At 36.9% G+C, this 21,498-nt stretch overlaps 1 protein-coding gene and 1 long non-coding RNA gene across 13 annotated transcripts in view; one reads left to right on the plus strand and one right to left on the minus strand.

The window, feature by feature from the left end:
- Positions 1–1,224: 1,224 nt before the first annotated feature.
- LOC308201183 lies at positions 1,225–17,171 on the plus strand. Its single transcript, XR_013956103.1, has 3 exons — positions 1,225–1,318; positions 13,964–14,032; positions 16,848–17,171. It is a non-coding gene; the product is annotated as an uncharacterized lncRNA (long non-coding RNA).
- RORA (RAR related orphan receptor A) overlaps positions 2,705–21,498 on the minus strand; it is a 432,323-nt gene continuing 413,529 nt past the window's right edge. For all 12 annotated transcript variants that reach the window (XM_080608115.1, XM_080608114.1, XM_080608116.1 and 9 more), the window contains 6 exons: positions 19,614–19,735; positions 18,051–18,183; positions 17,178–17,285; positions 15,583–15,693; positions 14,321–14,433; positions 2,705–13,076 (listed from right to left, as the gene is read on the minus strand). In XM_080608115.1, the coding sequence (XP_080464241.1) occupies positions 12,912–13,076; positions 14,321–14,433; positions 15,583–15,693; positions 17,178–17,285; positions 18,051–18,183; positions 19,614–19,735 (752 nt within the window). In that variant the 3' untranslated portion in view covers positions 2,705–12,911. The remainder of the gene's footprint in view (positions 13,077–14,320; positions 14,434–15,582; positions 15,694–17,177; positions 17,286–18,050; positions 18,184–19,613; positions 19,736–21,498) is intronic.

A 21,498-nucleotide genomic window follows, 5' to 3' on the forward strand; every position in this document is an offset into this window, starting at 1 on the left:
GAGGGCGGCGAGGGCGAGGGGGCGGGCTCGCTGGCGGCCGCAGCGCTCGCTTCGGGGCAGGAGGTGTGTCTGAGGGGGCTGGCCTGGGGGCTCTGCCCCGACTTCGCAGTCCTCGCTAAGGTGTGGCCCCGGCCAGGCACTGGGCGCCTTGAGGCGCCTGTTCCCGCCTTGGGTTCGATGAGGAGGTCGAGCTGGGCTCTGCCGGGCGGTTGGGCCCTCAGGGGGTTGGGGCCGCGTGTGAGGGCCGAGGTGCCTCACAGTGGTTGCTGTGCTAAGCAGCTTTCCTCTCCTCTTTCCTGGGCTTTCAGTTTTCCTGGGTTACTTGATAACAGCAGGGCAGAACCACAAAATTCCCTCCCCCCCTTTTTTTTTCTGATGATGAGGCCTCCCAGTGTGGTGAAATAGGGAGTTCAAATGTTCTCAGTACCTGTAGATTTACATGATGGAAACTCATTTGTTTGTGGTTTTGTAAGAAAAAGTGATCCTCTTCACAGCTTTACTGATGGAGAAATGAAGAGGAATGCATATTGTAGCAAAGCATTCAGAGCACCTAGTCCTGTAACTAAAACTCTGGAGATTGTATACAAACGCATAACAATATTGAGATGATTCAGAATTTTCTAGAGTACTGCATCCAGGTCTGGGGGTCCAGTACAAGAGAGATGTGGGCCTGTTGGAGAGGGTCCAGAGGAGGGCCATGAAGATGATCAAAGGGCTGCAGCACCTCTCCTATGAAGACAGGCTGAGAGAGCTGGGGATGTTCAGTCTGGAAAAGAGAAGGCTCTGGGGAGACCTCACTGTGTCCTTCCAATAGTTGAAGGGGGCCTACAAGAAAGATGGGAAAATTGTCTTTTGGCAGGATGTATGCTGATAGGACAAGGGTTAATGATTTTAAACTAAAAGAGAGTAGAAGTATATTAGGTATTTGGAAGAACTTTATTCTGGGTATGGTGAGGCACTGGAACAGGTTGCCCAGGGAAGCTATAGATGCCCCATCTCTGGAACTGTTTAAGGCCAGGTTGGATGGGGCTTTGGGTAACCTGGTCAGGTGGGAGGTGCCCCTGCCCATGGCAGGGGTTTGGAACTAGGTGGTCTTTAAGGCCCCTTCCAATCCAAACCATTCTGTGAGTCTTTGTCCAAAACCACCAGTCAAGGAGTCTCTAGGTTGCAGTTCAGCATTAAGAAAATGGTCTGATTTTAATTTTGCTCTTTTTTGTATCTCAGATAGAGGCAGAAAGGTTTTCATTTCTCAATGGAGTCACCCAGAGCCTATTCTTGGAGGTAGCTTTATGAGGAGTAATCTTACTTCAAAGCTCAGGTATGGTGGCAGTTACTTAGCACAATGTTTAGAAGACTTGCCCAGATTGTGAATGTGTCAAGTTAAATCCAACTTCAGTCTGGCATCTCCCTAAAGTCTGCACTGTCCCTTTTTTTTTTTTTTTTTTTGAAGTGATATACTTTCTAAACATGATTTTTCTATTTCTGTGACATAAATGTGAGCACCAGGACACACTTTTTTTTTTGCTGGGAGGATGACCAAGCACTGGCAGAGATTGTCCAGAGAGGCTGTGGAGGCTCTTGGAGACAGTCAAAAGCCACCTGGACATGGTCCTGGTCCAGCTGCTCCAGGTGGCTCTGCCTTAGCAGGGGTTTGACCAGATAGTCTCCAGAGGTCCCTTCCAACCTCAAACATTCTGAGATTCTGTGACATAGTTGGGGATCAAAGCCACCACATCCTAACCTACAGTTCAGCTTTTTTTATGGGCAGACATGGGAGTCCACAAATTGTCTCTCATTTCACTGTATGTAATTCTTCTGTTTTACTTTGAACGGATGTTGCCTAACATATCAGTGGCTAGTTCGTCTAGTGGATAGTATTATCTCCTGTGAATGGAGAGATTGGGCAGAAATCACATCCTGAGGATGAGAAAATTAAACTTGGAATTTCAATGTCTGAGAGAGTGCTTAAGTCATGGAGTTTGCCCAAGAACAAATGGCACTACTTAGCACTAGCTCTAGGAGAGCAATGGCTTCCATAAATTTTTATTTGGAGATTCAGTATGTAGGGGAAGGCTTCCAGATGCAGTGCTTCAAAGATGAATGCTAATAACTAATTCTGGATTATGGTCAAGCAAATTAATACTGAGCTGTTAAAGCTCTGCCAAGACCGAGGCATTGCTGGCTAGAGGTACAGAGAATTTTACATGCCTCAAGTCTTAAGACAGAAATCAAAGGTGCCTCCAAGTTAGCACAACAGAGGGGAGTTGCAACTTTGAATTTTCATGCCTAAATAATACTAAAACTTCAGTTTTGATCCATGAATCCTCTTTCAGAACTAGCCCAAAGCACAATCTCCAAATTCACTGGTTAGTTTTTAAGCCAGATTTCTTGTATGGTGCACTTGAAGCAGCAAACAGTGATGTAAAAGAAGACACTTTCAAGGATAGGGAAGCTAGACTGATCCAAAATAAATCTGAGGATGTTTATGCTCTTCTTGGCCAAAAGGGGAGCTTAAAGGGTGTTGGGGAGTCTTCTTATTTCCCTGCTATCAAGTGTTACTTGATTTACGTAACAAAAACCTCTGATATATGTGCCTGAAAGCACAGCCTAATTTTGTAATTGTCGGTCTCTTGAGGATTAAACCTAATACGTATCAAGATTCAGAAAAACACAAGATTTTACTAAGAAAGAGAATCAAGACAGATTTTTCCATTAGAAGCTGAAGTTTTATTACAGGATAACAGTACATAAAGCACATCTAAAATCGATGTGTTCAATGCACTTAATAAAGGTAATGTAATATTAAAGGTACAGTTTCTAAGTACAATATAACAACATTCATATTAGAATGAAAATTGGAGTATTTAAAAGACAACATTAAATCTCTTATTTTTACAGTCGTATTTACAAAATGAATCAAAATACTTTTTTTTGGAACTGAGTAAAATAACAAACTTGAATATAAGCAGGCTATCATAAGAGTGAATTGGAAAGGTCCATGAAAGTGAAAAGTTAAGTGATTGGGTAAAGATCATTAGCAAAGGTTTAGTACAATACCACTTTAGTATTCCTCTTGATGGCTTACGTTTTATGGTGGCTAGAAAAGGAATTTATATATACTGTACATATAACAGCATACATTTACATGTACAGTATCGTTTCATTTGAAGTTGTATTTACAGAAATTTGAGCATATCACTCAACGAGGTTTTTGAAGTTCATGTGCTTAATCCTCAAACTGACGTATATTTGAAATCATCATTTATTCTTGTTTTGTTATGTTGAACATTTAGTCAACAGGGAAAATATGTTAACCAAATGGTTTTGCATAAATATATCAAACTATTAAAATTAAAACAATAGGGAGAACGTGTTCCTAGCATTATGTGTAAGTTAGTACATACAAATTTAAGAGCGACTCCTTTTCTTTTTGAAAATATCAAAAGGTGACTTAAATCAACAAGGGAAAATAAAATTGTCATGGCTTATATTTAAGTAAGATTGTAGCTTCAAGAGGTTTTTATAATTATCCTGATAGTGTTTGCAATTAAACATTCCACTTATGAAAATATACGCACGGTGCAGTAAAGTTTGTATTTATTTTTAGGACAACAGTATGTTTGCTGTTTAAAAAAAATTATTTATATATATATATTCCTTGAATTGAGGGTATAAAAGCAGTGCATGGAAGCCAAGAATCGTGGCTTTAAAATTCACTACCTTCTATTATCAAAAAGTGCAGTAAACAGAAACAATTGTATTTAATAAATTGCTCAAAAATCTTTGCTAAAGATCTTATAAATTCAGTAATATTACAGAAAAGTTCTAATAAATATTTAAAAGGTTAATTACCTCCTTAGTTAGATATTTGATATCCATCAGTTTTTAAGAATTAACATGAAAACAGTATCTAGAATGAAAGGAACAGGGGATAGGAATACTTTTAAGGGTACATGACTATGTAAATTAAGGTATATATGAAAAATAAAAACAAAACCCCCAGACCTGACAAATGTTGCGAATTCCACTCCTTAATTAACTTTAGTTGCTAGTGGCTGTCCTCAGATATATATGCATGATTTATAAAGCATACCCAAGGACTGAATTTAGCCATCGATCTACCATCGAAGATTTACGGAAAATTCCTATTTACAGTAACTGGAGTTAAGTGTGTAGGCATAGCCTAGTAACATATGTGGTTTGAGTGTGTACAGATTCTATTTAATGTGAAAAGGGAGGAAGGCACCCATCAGAATAACATCTATAAATATCAGATGCCACAACAATATAGAAATCTACAAACAAGCCAAATAACTACCTCCCTTTCAGACAGACAGCATATTGTAAATAGTTTATACTGCTAGATTTGATTCTTGTTTCTGATACGATACAGGCAGACTGATTTATTAACCAAAAGGGTAACAAGCTGGACAGAACATTTTTAGTAATGTTAATAATGTAGAAGAAAATTCTACATTTGATATCAAGTATCTGTACCGGTGAAGTAATTTTCTCCTTATTAAATATACTATAGAATAATTTATATAATGACACTATGCATTTAAAGAGAAAACCATGTCCCAAATCTTGTACTCTGATACAGGTACTTGTTGGGCATATGTAGGTGTATATATATATATATACACAAATATATATATATTTATATATAGTTATACTCAGTGAAATTAACAAGACCCAAAGGTGGTATTGTCTAGGAATAAAAGGGGTTTGTTTGCTTTTGTTCACAAAAGTAACTTATCTAGCACCACACATCAGAAAAACACAAAAATAGCACACTCTAGTTCTAAACAGCTATGTCTAAAATAGATTATATAGTAAAACAGATATTATACAGCATAATGTGGTATTTGATAAACAGATAAATATTTGCACTGTGTAGGCTGTTTATAGTATAACTTTATCTATACAGAATGAAAGCAAAAAGTTAACTGTATAGAGGTGAGCAGAACAACATTAAATATTATGACTCCAAAGCAGAGACGAAGTTAGAGTTGAAAGAATAGAGCAAGATAAAATGTTTACAGGCCATTACAAGTCCTTAAATTAGTAGTAAAATAAGGAATCAGTTGCTCAAGTTTAAGAAAGCAGTAAACAAGAGATTGCATTTACATGCAGATGTCTAAAACTTGTATTTCTTTTAAATCTATGCACAAAAAGTCATTTGTTTTTATTGCTTGACATTCAGTTATGGCTAGAGTATTTTTTAACCTTCTTTGTACTTTGGAAACAAGAATATTGTTAAAGGTGCCATAAAAATGGACAACATTGAAAACAGTTTGCAAATAAACCACCTAACACTGCAGTTCTTTATACATTTTAAAAAGCCTTGTCTGGGGTTTGTCATATGTTAAATATATTTAAACTGGGAAAATACATTGTAGCTTGAAGCCTCCCATTGGCCCAAACATCCAATACAAAAACACATCTCCAGAAAAGGAGCAGGCAGACAGTACAGTTACATATAAAGAAGCAGCCAGTTAATGTCCTAATATTTCAAATATTCACCACTGTTCTGTAACTTGTTTCTAAATCAATGTAGAAATGAGGAACATTTTGGATTTAGAAAGGTGTACAGTACGTATGCCTTTTTGTGAAATAAAATTCACTGTATTGCTTATGAATTCTCTGCATTAGAAATGACAGCATTACAGATTGCAAATTCCTGTAAAGTTTATGCATCTACATTAAGACTCTGTGGGGTAATTTAGGTTAGTGTTTCTCAAACTGAAAGTCACAACCATTAAAAGTTGCCAAAGTGTTTAGATTATTATCAAAACACTCTGTCAGGCTCACACAGCTCGGTTCTATGTGAATCGTAGCAGCTCTGTTCACCAGCACAGACAGGCGCACTGTGCTGGCCAGGGAACTCATCCTACTTAGTGGATGCAGCTCAGCTCCCCTGGCGTGGAGGAGCTGGAAGGCTGTTGGCTGCCTGCACTTGTGGTAGCCATGGAGTTACTGCTGAATACCCAGCAGCAGCTCAGTTGCTTTAGCTAGGCAAGGCAGCCAGTAATTACACCTGGTTCTCACTCTCTACCCCAGGAAAACTAAGTTAATTCCAACACATTGAGCTCTATGAAGAAATATAGCCCAGAGGGACTGTGCTTTCAGAAAGCTTGAGAAACACTGACTTACAGGAAAACAAGTACACAAAGGACATAGGAACACTGAAAACATGCAGGTGTTAACAAAAAGGTGTGGTGTCACACATCAAGTTGAACAACTTGATTGTGAAGGTCAGCTTGAAGAAGTAATGAGATTCTGAGGGAAGACAAATGAATATTGTGGCAGAAGAGTTGAACCTATGAGTATTGATCTGAAGCCTTTATCATGTTTTATTTCTTATTTGGATAGTCTACTTATTGCTATAAAGTTATTGCTATATTCTACCGATGATAAAGGCAAACAAACAAAAGACAAGATAAAGAGCAACGTTACATGTGAAATAGGTAGAATACAGCTTTCATTTTGATGTTAAAATTCTATTTAGTACCTGAATAGAGTTCCAAAGATAGACTGTATATTAACCTAAATGTTACATACTTTTCCCCTCAAGTCCAGTGACTTAGCATTATTTAGTGAGCTACTAACACAGTACTAGGATTAAAGCACATACTGCAATGATTTTTAAATAAATAACTCATTCAAATTTTAAAACTTTTCTTTTTGTTGTTGTATTTGGTATCCTTATGCATTTGCCCTCATTTCCACCAAATGATTTACTGACAAATATTTAGGCAAAAAGAAAATAGGAAGATAATATTCAAATATATTGATGGAATGCAACGTTTAAAGTAATAAATATTAGTATTAATAATAAAAAACTAATTCTAGTAGTTACATTTCTCTAGCTAAGGAAAATAAATATGTTTCCTCTGTGCAATCTAAATGAGCTAGCACAGGTAGAATTTCGGATACTGACTACTCAAAAGCAAATTGCTTCTTATTTTGGGATATTGGATGATAAATGCTGTTTCTGACACTGATATTAGTAAATTTATCTACTTCGGGGACTTCAAGAATTTGCTGGGAAAAATCATACACTGTTTGCACAGCTTGTACTGGCAACCTGTTTGTTCATCGAGTACAGACTGGGGAACATTTATGTCAATCCTTAGAGCCCAAAAGAAGATACTGTAATGTTTGGATCACCCCACTACGTAGTTAAAACATTGTGTAGATTGCGAGTATTAATAGTATGTTTAATTGATCAGCAAGTATGAAAAGGAGGATTTCTGTTGAGAATCAGCAATAGGGATTTTTTTCTGGTGATGTTACCAGAACACAAGCTAATCAGGAGGTCATACTTGCTAAGCAGTTGTCTGCCTTAGAAGGCCATTCCAAGCTAAACTGGACCATCAGCTTGCAAAATGTTAAGAAAGGTTTCTCTAATGATTATATGTAACATCAAGTAAACAGCTGGAAGCCATAGACCCAGTGGAAAACAAAACAAACTTAATAACCTAAGATACTGGAGAACTGATGCTTTTTGCAAGAAAAAAGACGTTTGATAGAGAAATTCACTCTCTTCCTGATCTAACCAAAGTCTTGAAATCTTGCTCATTTTGTCCATAGTTGCTTATTTACTTTCCTACTTGCATTTTCAAAAGAATGTGAAGCCACAAAAGAAGACTAATTGTGATAGGCTTCCGGAATCATACAATTTGGCACTTAGAGACTTACTAGACACTGCTGGTTTTTGCTACTGTTGTGATCATTTGAAATTGATACGAAATTGATACTAGATACGAAAATGACTGACTTCAGCCTTAGTGTTTCTTTCCTGTCAGTTTTTTTGCTTTACCATGAGGCATAAGTGACAATGACAGACAAGGTCTGAATTATTGTTCTTGTATTCTATGTGACTTTACTGCCAAAACCTAATCATTGCATTTTCATTCATATTGTACTATCATAAACTGATTTGTTTTCTTTGACAATTTAAATACTGAAAACCCATTTTATATTGCAAAACACTGAAATTCACCTGGAAAAAGTCCTATGATTATAACAATATCCAGAGGTTATTGAAATTAAATTTCAATCATGATCTATTAATGGATCAGCATTCATTTATTTGTTAAAATATAATTGCAAAACCTTTGCAATTGTTTCGAGTAATTTTGTTTGGAAGAAAATAAAGACCAAGGAGCAGATAGATTGCAAAACTGAGTCATAGAATGAGGCACACAGAGCATTTAGTTAAAAAAAAAAATATCTATCCAGTTCTCTTGTGCCTGCGGGGAGGGGGGAAGGGAAGAAATATTAGCTTTTTTTTTTTGTTTTTAAAGTAATTTGTCCCACCAGTAGTACTGGCCACCCTGTTGAAGAGTTTTAGAAGATCCCTGAGCACGTTAGTTTCTGACTCTTAACCCCAGCTCCAAAATGGTAGGGCATCTGTTGTTGATAACAAGATGGATTGTCATTCACAGTTAAGTCAATCATAAGGTGCTTATATATTTACCCTTTTTTTCACCAATCAGCACAAAGAACTGTCAGAAAATAACTTTTATTTTTCTTTTTAAATAATAAAAGGGCACAAAATTATTAAACAATGTTTTGTGACAGTGGTTTAGGATTATTATCTGGCTGCCCCTCAACAACAGACAAGTGATTCAATCGACATTCCTTAGCAAAAAAAAAAAAAAAAAAGGCAAAAAAAATCCTGTACAAATATGTATTTTTCCCTGAGGGATCAAGGTTACACCCGCAAGTGCTCTATGTACATATTGCACTGTAGAGGAATGAAGAACATGTGCAAAAAAAGCAACAATGATTGAAGCTTACTAATCAAACCTTTTAATCATGACTGCTATGTCATCTTGCATTTTGGAATGTCGGAACACAGCTATTCCTTAAATCTACAATGTAAAAAATGAAGAAAAGAAAGAAAAAGAAACACACACCTCTACTATGGCACATTCAATGAAATAAAAAGTTTTCCAAAGACAAATAGACAAATTCCGTCAAGAAAATAATACAAAGTTCGTTCATTTGTGTTTTTTTTGTTTTTTAGAAAAATTACATTACTTTCTTTCATTGTTTCACATTACAAAATCTTTTTTTTTTTTTAATGTTTACACAAATCACATTTTATTGCAGGAATATTTCAAGTGCCATCAAATATTTATAGAAGGGTTAAAAAAATAGAAGTCTCTCTAAAGTGGTCCAGACAAGGCTTTGTATAGAATAAATCTTTTTTCCACCTTCTGTTTTTGTCTTAAGTATTTTCAATACATTTTCTTTTTTTCATTGACACTTAAGAGCCTAGAAGCAGCCACTCACACATACCCACGCATATATTCATGTGCGCACAACAGTACTCTCTCTCACACACACAGGTGCACATACACACACAGATATCTTGGTATCCATACTAAGATAGATAAGCTTTAATAAAGAACAACCAAACTTAAAAACAGCCTCCCTTTTCACCTCATCCCATAGTTTTTAAAAGCCAAACAATGTTAGAGATGCTGAAGTATGTTAGGGCGGTCCAAATGACAGTATACTATACTCTTTTCTAGAAAGCCAGAAAGTATCTCTGTGGATAGATAATATGCCCAATGAAAATCTCTTTGCAGATCTCAATGAACGGATCATTCAAAAGCAATATATTACTTCTTTATCTTCAGCTATCCTCACGTTTTTGTTTGTAGTCAGCTGGGCAGATCATGAAGATACTCACGTGAATATCCACTGCCCCCCAGTATGGTTTTTAACTGAATAGTCTGTTGATTGTCTGATACCAGGCCACAGTCCCAGAGTTCTGCAGAGTGCACTTCCTCTGCCGCGTCAGGTTCTCCCATGGCAGTCATTCCGGCCAGCCACTCTGAGGCTAGTCTACATCCCCTTTCATAACAGCCTCTGTGGCAACTGCCGTCTTTTCAGTCTATCTGCCATGGCTATATCTCTTTTTTCCTTGTCTCTACCAAGCGAAACAAAGCCAGTAATACTCTATTGCCAAGTGGCTGCTAACTGTGATCAGGAAAGCAGACTTACTTGGGGTGTGTATGCACAGCCTGGTCTGACAAGGTGCTAGTACACAGGAGCTCCCGCTGTGAAAAACAACAGCACATAGGTGCTGCATAGCCTGGGAAATCATGTCACAAGCCAATTCTAGATGTAACAGGCTTTCATTTAAGGCCTTATTTGGAACCCTTCTATGATTATACATTTTATTATTAAATGCTCCCAAAATCTGTGTTGTCAGTGACTTACGGGTATAAATACTCTGAACTAGATACTGAACAAAACCATTGGCATTTAAAGGCCTGGTAAAGTACTAATATTCATCAGGAAAAGATAGGTTAATAATGTGACTGAAAATTAATCCCAATTGCCTGGTAGTCTACTTATTTTCAAAAATAGGAGTTGTATCTCACTCTCTAAAAAAGTACAAGTCTTACTTCATTATTCATTAGTTGACACTGAAATTAAGTTTAGTTGATCTTTAAAGGACTAGCACCTAAGGCTGGTCACATTCAGAAAACATTTGTTAGTTAAAAAGGTTGCTTTAAAAATAGGAACACATACTGGAATCAAAGTAGCGTATCATGCCAGTTACTCCAATAAAGTAAACAATGATTCTAGGAAAAGGTATCAGTGAGACTGCACAGAGTGTGTGCTGGGCTGGGAGCGGGCGCAGTGCAAGGACAGCTCTCTGGACTCATGCCTCCATCCTGGTGCTCACAGAGCTGCAAGTGTTCCTGTCCATCACCCCCTGCTTTCACACTATATAGAGAAATGATAGCCAACTGCTATTCAGTGCTATCTATAAGCTTCCCTGACGAAAAAAAACTTTAAGAGAGGTCATGGCTCAATGGCTCAATTTGACCCCAAAGGAAACATTCAAATCACAGAATAAACCTCTGTTTTGCTTGTAATAATCTGCTGACCTGGTTCTTCTTTTAAAATGGTTAGACTTCAGTGTGCTTCTGTTCAATTCAATGTTACTTTTCAATGACTGTATGTAAGAGATTTATTATCTTTGGAAATTGAAGTGGTGGAGTGCATTGTGGGTTTTTTCTCCTCTTTTTTAAAGTCCTATTTTTTTTCATATGTACTTCATCATAAACTTCATTTGTATAGGTCTACAAGACATCTGTTTGCATGTACTCATCTCATCCAAAAGCAATTATGCACCTCTGGCTTAAATAGCCACAGTTTATTTTGTGATGTGGTTTAGTGTGGATATGTTCCCTTTAGAACTAATTTAACTTCTGTATCTTGCCACATTTGCTCAGAGACAGCACTATATGTAAAGAGAATGGTAACGTATTAATAAAGATGGCAAAATGTGGCTTATCAGTTGGTTATGCAATGCAGGAATCACAATTTCAAAATGACAGAATGTAGATTTATGGTATTTGTGATTTCCAGGCATTAAACAGAGTCCAAAACAATGTTTTCTAGCAACAGTGTGCCCTTATTTTATTGGTCTGTCCTCATGTGATAAACTTTAAAGTGCATCTATTTAAATAAAGAGAGCAATTCTTTTCAGCTACTTTAAATTGAACTGGTGGATGTTTGAAGAATGTGGGTCATTGTCTAATCTCACTGAAGCCAAAACCAAACATCTTGTGGATTTTGATAGGATAGAGTTTGGAGTTTGAAGGCATTGTTTACAAAATGGAGTAAAAAGTATGTAATATTATGTCTAAAAATCAATTTTCCACATACATGTCATACACATACTTTTACTGTAGATACAGCCTTGAGTAAATCCCTTCAAACCTGGATTTATGTTGGGCTTTGTACACTTTGTTTAACAGTCTGATTTTCAAGGGTGATGCTTTATTCTATCTGTAAGCGATCTGTAATTGCTTAGTTTAACTTTGTCCAAGGAAATTCAGCACCTTTGAAAATGAGGCTTTTGACCTGTGTGCCTGAATCTGAATCTTGGCATGTAATTTTAAACATCCAGGTTTGAAAGATTTGAAAACAAAAGTACCTTTTAAATTAACAGTTGAAAAGCTGATTTTAATCTAGAAACTTTTCATTATTTTCAAACTCTTTTAAAAAATCTGTGTAACCATTTCAGGATATGACCAGCCTCTATTTAAAAGTAACATGGAAAACAGCAGCATAAATACCTCCCAATGTACCAGTACCTGCCAAAAACCTTTTTCAGTTAAACTTGAATTTCTGGTGCACATGCAACACAACAATGAACACGCTAGCATTTAATTTAAAGAAAAAGGTGCAAAATGAAAGTGCCTTATCAATTCAACAAGAAAAGCTATACCAGTAACTACATTTTATATTAATTAAAACAATATATAAACAATATCTCTTTTGCTATATATAGTCTTCATGCCCATTTACCCTGTAATATATTATAATGCTATTGTTGCTATTGCTATGGACCCTTTTCATGCCGTTCTGTCTACTGGCAAATAGTGGTAGGTGAAAAAAATCGTCCTTCATGAAACAATGAGCAAGTTGTGCAAACTGATGCTGAAATCTCTGCAATGCACACCAGTCGCTGATTACTAGGTGGACACTCTGTTCTGATCAACAAATTGATTGTTCTGTCAGAAGTCTGGGCAGTGAACTACAAGAGAAAACAACCTTCTGATATTAGTACCCTCAGTCTGTGTAAACAGAGGTCAAGGATTGAGAAGCTGAGACAGAAAAAGGGTCCATATTTGTAGGCATAATGGAAATCATATGCATGAGAAAAACAAGTTCAACTTTGTTTCATTGTTTCCCATCCTTCGCCTGACCCCGACTGCCAAGAGATGTGCAGTGTGTTGGCTCCCTAGGTCTGTGCAGGGCCATATAAAGTGTCTTGGTTTTCTTTTTTTTTCCTCTCTTTTTTTTTCTTTTCCTTTCTTTTGTTTAAATGTTTGTACTTCAGACATTCTAGAAGTGCTTAGGTGATACGTTTACCCATCAATTTGCATCGCTGGCTCAAATTCTGAAGTGAACAACTCCTTGTAAAGTGGAGGAAAATGAAGTCGTACAATGTCTGGGTATATTGCTTTAAATGCCATAAGCTTTTCTGTATGTCGTCCACACAGTGCTCTTAAAGTAGACACTTTGCATATTAACTGTAAAAAAAATGAACAGAAGTCACAGAGTAATACATGGAACCAGACCTCCTTAGGATTAGAGCTCTCTCAAACATATGGAATTCACTTCAGTTGTTTACCTTAACAGTGACATTTCAGAAGCATAGTAATAGCTAAGTATGGTATGTCAGATTTAAAAAAAAAAAAGGGGGGGGGGGGCCACTAAAATGCTATCAAGTAATGTACGAATACTATTTGTGAAAGAATCTTTCCTTGAAGTCGCTAGGAAAATGTATCACTTGCCTAGTATCTAGGCAATACCACCAGCACCAGATTGATATGGAATTATTTCCTGTCTGGACCTTTATTCATGCTACTTAGTTACTCCCTTGGAAGAAGGCATGGCTGATTGCTCTTAAACCCACTGTATTATAGAGGGAAATGGCAGTATAATAGACCAGGCTATTTTCATTTATGCCCAATAAAGGTAAAATTAAATTGTCATAAAGAAAAGATCAGAAAAATCTGTACTTGAAAATATGACTAGGGCGGTCATTGAACTTACTAAGTACATATTTTTATAAAAGCATTGGAAGAAACCTTCCAACAAAGGTATCTAAAGTATATGCTGGGAAAAGAATGATACGAGCTAGGACTTGAAATGAGGACAGTCTGGAAAGCCTAGACTTTTATACTGGGCTGTAAGATCCTGCTTGTTGTAATTAATTCCATGGTGTTAAACTAAGCATGAGCATCCCTTCTGTGTAAAGTTCTACAAGGAACTACGTCTGCAAGGAAGTGCCTGTCCTTCCCGTTTTTCACTTTTTTTTTTTTAAACATCACACTGCCTTTGCATTTTTGAAAACTTATGTGATGATACTTTAGATTAACATAATATTATGTACTCTCTCTTTTCTCTTCCCTAGCCACCAGGATTTGGAAAAACTGATGAGAAAAAGACTGTGTGGGAAACTCATGGAATACTGAGAAACAAGGTTAGTTTGGATATTGTGTCTTGTCACAACCTAGCTGTCATGCACACAGGTTTCATGAAGATCAAGGCATGCATGTTGGAAAACTGAAATGGAAACATTTCTGCATGGCAGAAATGTTGTTTAGGACAAATAGGATAAAAACCTTGATGGCTTTTCATTTTCATTTTGCATTTATGCATTTACTAAACCATACTAAAGTATGGTTTAGTAAATGCATAAAAGCTTTTACATTGTTCATAAGAAAGTGTACTTTCACAGTCATGTGACATGGCACAGTATGATTCGTACCTTTGTTAGAATTCCATCTTCTCGGTGGTTCTTCTGTAGGACGTGCTGAAGTGCTAGCTGGATCTTCTGTTGGAGTTTTTCAATTTTTACCTTCTCCTGAAGCCATGAACGATCTAAATACAAATGGAGTTAACACCTCTAGTACTGTGTACATCCATCACATTCCACCAAGAAATACTAATTCTGTGGCAAATTTGTATTTCCTGTTTGCAATCTTCCTTACATTTTAACACTCTTACCCAGGAAATGAGTTTCAAAATTCATAGGTTTTGGAATACATTCATTACTTGCATTTAAAATTACTTTTATAAAGCCCTCAAAAAGAAGATTGCTGCATATCTGAATAAGCTTTATTAATTATTTGCTAATAAGGTCTTTAAAATGCAGGGTGTTTATAAAACGAAGCTAGCAACTTTATAGTGGAAAATGAATAGATTACATAATGAACAAGCAGTTGGAGTGGATCTCTGCTTAGATCTACAGTGACATACAAAAAATCAGAAGCAATATTAAGCTATTCAAAAAGTGCTCCTAAACTTCCTAGCAGAAATGATTACCTGCGACATCTGGTGTGGCAGAACTGAGGGATTCTGTGGCTTAAATACTAAGACAAAGGGCAAACATAATTCCATCACAGCAAATAGCATAAGAATATATTTATGATGGAGTCAATAAACTCACTGTTGCTAATAGACTCTTCCAACACATACTGCTGAGTCCACTATGCTGCAGTTTTAAAAAAGACTGTATTTCCTTTGGTCTTATGCCAGACACAAACTGACTTTCTCCAGTGGTATCTTGTTTCACCCAACCTAATAAGTCTTCCCAGTACCTGGAGTACTATGTGAATCTGTTTGAGATAATAATCTCAGAAAAAAAACATATTTTATCATGTGCTTGTGACAATTCTGCTACAGCTGCAAGCTCACATACATTGGAAGTTGACTACATCAATTCAATGCTGTCCATGTTCTGCCTGTCCCACCTAGATTGCCCTGGTGATCTCAATCAACATGCATTTAAGCTTTTGCAAAGAAGCTATGTCATCAACAAGGGGAAACACTGGAAAACATAGGTTTAGATTAGAATTCCAACTTGATTTGTTCTTAAATTTATGTTTTAAATGTATTTATGAAAAAAATTGGTCATGAGGGACCAAAAAGATGTTGACATTTCACACTGTCTGATAGTCTTAGCTTTACCATTAAAAGATACTTCAAAATGAAAATGAACTCTACCTAGAGCAATACTTTCTCTCTTACCTGCTGACATTAAAACAAATGCAGAAAACAAAGCTATCTCATCTTCTGTCAGGTGCATAGAACACAAACTTTTTCCAAATTCAAACACAAAACTAATGAAGTCTTCACACCCTGCCAAAAAGAAGGTACAGCTCATGCCAAATTGTTTAAAACCATTTCAAAGCTACACAGTTGCTGATACATTCTGATGAAGGTGAAACATGGGTGTAAAATACTTTATGGGTGAACGTTCTTCCCCTTAAGGACTGCTGAGTGATGATAGTGAGATCTCACTCATGCTTGATTTTTTTTTTTTTTTACCTATTCACCCTATTTTATTTATATATTTATTTACCAATTTAATCTACGCCCACAAGTCCCCAGCTCCCCCACACCCTGGTACCCAGTACTCTGAAGCCTTTGTACATTTTATCTTTTCTGTTCTTTTGGGGTAAATACAGATAAAAACCAAGCCATTTTTGAACTCAAAATTGGTTTGGCTTTGTTGCCATTCTAAATGAAACTTTTTCATGTCACCGTGGACTGGATGTTTTAAACGTGTACTTGAAAAATGCTGATTTTAAGAATATTAAGTACACAGAAGAGGGAGGGGAGAAAGGCACACAAGATACATGCAGGAGCAAAAGGAGAAGCCAGGGTCTGAAAGCTTTTCATGCAGAAAAAGAACTGTGTCTCCTTTCATCCATTCTCTTGCTCACACAGGTGTAAGTCAGGTTACTGCTGCTGTTACACATGCTGTTACGCAGTTCACAAAAGCTGAGCCCTGCTTTGAAAGGGACTGCAACCTCTTTTGGAATAGGGTTCTCCTCTGCAGATCTCAGCCCCCAACCCAGCATAAATTTCTGGGTGTAGTTGGTAACAGATGAAAGTAATGTTTCATTGGATCTAGTAGCAGGTAGAAGCCCACATCTGATACTGCATTCTCTGAATTGTTTGCACTCAGACTTTGTACCTTGAGGTATTTTAGAAAGGTATGGAATACTTCCGTAACTGTATGGTATTCTTCACTGCCATATTGTCACTGCCATTTTTCACTGCCCTCCAAAATGGCTTACATCCCAAATTTATACCCAATTAAATGCATCCTTTCAAAATTAGAAGTATAAAAAAAATGCTACGGTGTTGTTTAATTAAAAAAATATTTACAATATTTTACTTGCAAATAACTAGATTTTGCATATTACAAGACACTATTAACAACTTCAAAGCAGTAATGTCAGTGTATCCAAGAGAGACTTAAAGTTTCCTTTTTTTTTTTCTAACAGGATACATCAAACTTTACAAGGGATTATGAAATATGAGCTTCTGTTCTTCACAAGTGTGTCCAAACTGATCTACCCTGATCTACGGTACGTGACGGATTTCAACACCAACAATCCTTTACTGCATGGAGTTAAGCTGTTCTAACTCCTGAAATCAGCTTGGCCTCAAACAGAGCCAGCATGATTGTTTACAAAATAAGCAGTTTGAGCTTTTCAACTCTCTTTTTATTTGAACACTACAAGCTGATATTTTCAAGGCAGCTGTCCCTCTTGCTCTTCTACCTTATTGTTTTTATTCTGTGGTTTAAAATGCAACACTTGACATCTCCTTACCTAAGGACTTGAAAACCTCTGGGCTAGCATACTTGCCATCAAAGTAGACTGTGTTGTTCTGGGAGTCAAAGGCACGGCACATTCTGATGAACACAACCTCTAAAGACCCTAAAACAGAAACAATGTATGTTTGACTATTTAAGTAGAGACTTCAGTTGCAAGTGAGGATTTAAAAATTTCAAAATGCTCTGCCTTCAGTATAGATCGAGTAGGGTAGTCGGTTTCTGAGATGCAACAAAGAATAGTTCGATTTGATAGTAGAATTAAAATAATTCCCATAAACCCCTTTAGAAGTTTTTGTAAAAGCAACTTAGTTAATGCTAATAAATATTTTTCATTAGAATAATGAAGTCTCTGAAGTCAAAGCAGTTCATTTAGATTATGCTCATGAAGCTTTAACAGCTTTGTCCAAGTAATCTGCATTACTTCTACAACATCTTGTGTAGAACAATCTGGATTTTTACCTTCAAATATGTTATTCACTATTAGTATGCCAAGTCAAAAAAATTGAATCCGACTTCTTCATCCTTACACACTTATTGCTCCCTTTGCTCATAATGAAAATTTCATACATAGACTTGAACTCATCACAGAATGGTTTGAGTTGGAAGGGACCTTAAACAACATCTAGTTCCAACCCCCCTGCCATGGGCAGGGTGCAGCTTCTACTAAATGGAACTCATTCCATCCAGAGTAACCAAGAAAGCATATTATTTCAAACAGAAGACACACGGAATTTGTACGTTTTTTCTTGTACTATTTTAAATTATCATTGTACAACATATGTATATATGTATACATAATCACTGAATACAGCTAGCACTTTCCTCAGTCAAAACTAATAGAAGCAGACCTTAAAATTGACCCACATACCTGCTTTTAAAAGCACAATTTGATCATTTTGACACAGTTCCATAAAGCCATCAATGCGTTTGGCAAATTCCACTACATACTGTATAGCTTCTGTTATTTTGACTGCGCATAACTGCCACATTACCTCCCTTTGCTGTTTGAGAAAGAAGAAAAATTGAAAAGTTACTAATTAAGGTTTTAATGTTTGGAAAGCCCATTTTCATAAAGTAAAACTGAGCTGAAAATCAAAGTGGAGTGAATTCTCTCCAGCAATCCTGGCTACAGTCTGCTTATAACAAAAGGGAAGTTAACCTCAAAGAAAAAGCCTCATGAAGATGAGTGAAAATGCAAACATGTAAAACTTCTTCAGTGATGGCAGAGAGATCCAGGCTGCAATATTTTTAGTTCATAAGCCAAAAAATGTCCAAGTGTAATAATTCTGGTGTTTTCAGTGGGAATGTTACTCACTGCATCAAAAGAAAATACCAATTTACTCTAGCACTGCATAATCACGTTTTTCCTATTGACTTGTCTTTTTTTTTTTTTTTTACAGAACATGAATTATCTAACAAGCTGGTCTTCATAAGGATACATATAAAGTATACATATATGAAGATCATCTTGTGAATGACATAAAGGCAGCATGCAATTAGTGAATTTCTCTTATGTTAATAATAATTCAGGATGAGATTATCTAACAAGTGGAAAAAAATGATATTCCTAAAGGTTAAGTATTTTTTGTGGAAATGGAAAATAAACTCAAAGAACAGTGTGCTTTAGTAGTGACTCTCAAGATAGTTTTCCAAAAGTAGCCATTTGGTAGTAGTACGTGAATGGAAGGCATAATGAAAATACAAACAGGGATTAAAACGTACAATACCCACTGGAGGCATGGCAAGCATTCTGCTGCTATTCTATAGGTAAATCTGAAACCCTGTGATAGCTGTAGAATGAATCAGGGATCCAACCCTGGCAGTGAAGGTGGGAAATCTGATGGGTTCTGTGTTTATAACCTCAAAAGGAAATATACCATGCAAAACAAGAAAACATAAAACAAGCCAACAGGCTTTTTGACTGACTCCTATTCACGTTCTTGTTTATTGGATAGGAATGGAAAATGAGTAAGACGCTCCCATCCAAGAGTCATGCATGTCCTCGTATTGATAAGTATTTTACAGATCAGCTGTAAAGAACTCTACAGTTACAACTTGATGGTTTCAGCTGATTTTTATTTTTTTTTTTTTTTTTTATTTTTTTTGGATGATAGGGGCGATTACAAACTAAGAAGAGTAAATAACATGTCATTTAGGAATGAAAAAAAATGCTGGTTTGTTATCCGTTTATCAGTAAGAGACAAATACGTCTGGGGAGCTTTACCTTTTCCTGTACTTGTAACAATCACAAATATAAAGTATTTCCTGCCATACTCATTTAGACTCTAGGAGTGTTTTTTTGTTTTGAAAACACACATAAATGTATATTCCTGATAGTAAACAGAAAGCAGTGAAAAAGTGAATTTTGCAGTGTGTTATGGGAATACCATGCTTTAGAAAAAGCTTGCCAAACTATGGCATGCTTTTATACCTTGTTCTGATAGTTCTCAATTTCTTCCTGAAGAAATGTCTGCCATGTTATCTGCTGTAGCTCTTCTCTCAAGTACTGGCAAGTTTCCATATGAGACTTGGAAATATTCTGTGCAAGATGTTCTAAAAGAAAGACCAAAAAGTTATACACATTAAAAATGCAAAGCTATACCTTCAGACATGAGGAAACTAACATATTCCATTTGGAATATGTAGGAGGTGGGGAAAGGTTAGCTATTAGAATGCTTTAATTTCAGATCTCCTTGAATTTTTCTTCATAAAAATAAATTAATGCAAACTGCTAACAGACTCGCAGTAAACAAAGCAGAATTCTGGATCTTACCATACCTGGCCCAGCGCATCCATTAGAGGGCACTCTGTACACGCACACACACATCACACACTCACAATGCAGTTCTGAGATTTGAATGCAGGAACACAAAGTATAGTCCTTTCACTAGTTTGTAAGATGTTTAGGTGAACTTGAATTTATTTTTAAATAAAGAAAATTGTATTTGGGACAAACTTCTTTGTTACACAGCAGTGGGTGCCAAAGAAAGCCTGCAAGATCAAAAAGCTTGAAAAATAAAGGCAAAACTCAGTGAAACCAGGGAGCATTCAAACTACTGCAAATTCAGTAAGCGGCCTTCCTGCTTTTATTAAGATAAAGTCAGCTTTGAAACCTGGGGTAAGAATTATACTGTGAAGTACTATTCAGACTTAAAAATCTTTCTCTTTTCTACCTTGGCTCTTAACACGTGTTTTAGCACATAACAAGTAGAGGCCTAGTGACTTGTCTCACAGTTCTGCAGTCAGTGCTTTTTCAAGTTAGGCCATTGCTGACAGGGAAGGCTTAAAGTGCCAAGTGCAAGGTGCTGCACCTGGGTCAGGGCAATCCCAAACATGAGTACAGACTGGGTGAAGAGTGGATTGAGAACAGCTCTGCAGAGAAGGGCTCATGGGTACTGGTAGATGAAATAAATACAACATGAGTTGGCAATGTGTGCTTGCAGCCCAGAAAGCCAACCGTACCCTGGGCCGCATCAAAAGAAGTGTGACCAGCCAGTTGAGGGAGGTGATTCTCCCCCTCTACTCTGCTCTTGTGAGACCCCACCTGCAGTACTGAGTTCAGCTCCAGGGCCCCCAGCCCAAGAAAGACATGGACCTCTTGGAGCAGGTCCAGAGGAGAGCCAAGAAGATGCTCAAAGGGCTGGAGCACCTCTCCTATGAAGACAGGGAGTTGGGGATGTTCAACCTGGAGAACAGAAAATTCTGGGGAGACCTCAGTATGTCCTTCCAGTAGTTAAAGTGAGCCTACAAAAAAGATGGGGCAAGTCTCTTTGCCAGGATGTACACTGACAGGACAAGTGGTAATGATTTTAAACAAAGAGTAGATGTAAATGAGGTATTTGGAAGAAATTCTTTACTCTGAGGGTGGTGAGACTCTGGAACAGGCTACCTATGGAAGCTATGGATGCCCCATCCCTGGAAGTGCCCAAAGCCAGGTTGGATGGGGCTTTGGGCGACCTGGTTTGGTGGGAAGTGTCCCTGCCCATGGCAGGGGGTTGGAACTAGGTGGTCTTTAAGGTCCCTTCCGACCCAAAAAATTCTGTGATTCTATGAAAAGTGAAAGAGAATGGTGATCATGAACTACATGATATCCTAAAGGATGCGAGCGTCAGGTCTTCTGTGAAGTTTGCTTTATTTAATAACACCCTATCCCAGCTCTTCACAAATTGAGCTGCTGGACTGACCAGTCTGTTTAGTACTTATTGCATTAATAGTTTGATTTAAAATAATACCTAAAATCAGATTTTATGTGCTACCTGAACAATCAACGATCTACAACATAAGGTAGTTAATACTTCTGTTGTTATCATAGCTTT

This window comes from Anser brachyrhynchus (assembly GCF_964034855.1).
Source record: "Anser brachyrhynchus genome assembly, chromosome: 11".
Lineage (NCBI taxonomy): Eukaryota > Metazoa > Chordata > Aves > Anseriformes > Anatidae > Anser > Anser brachyrhynchus.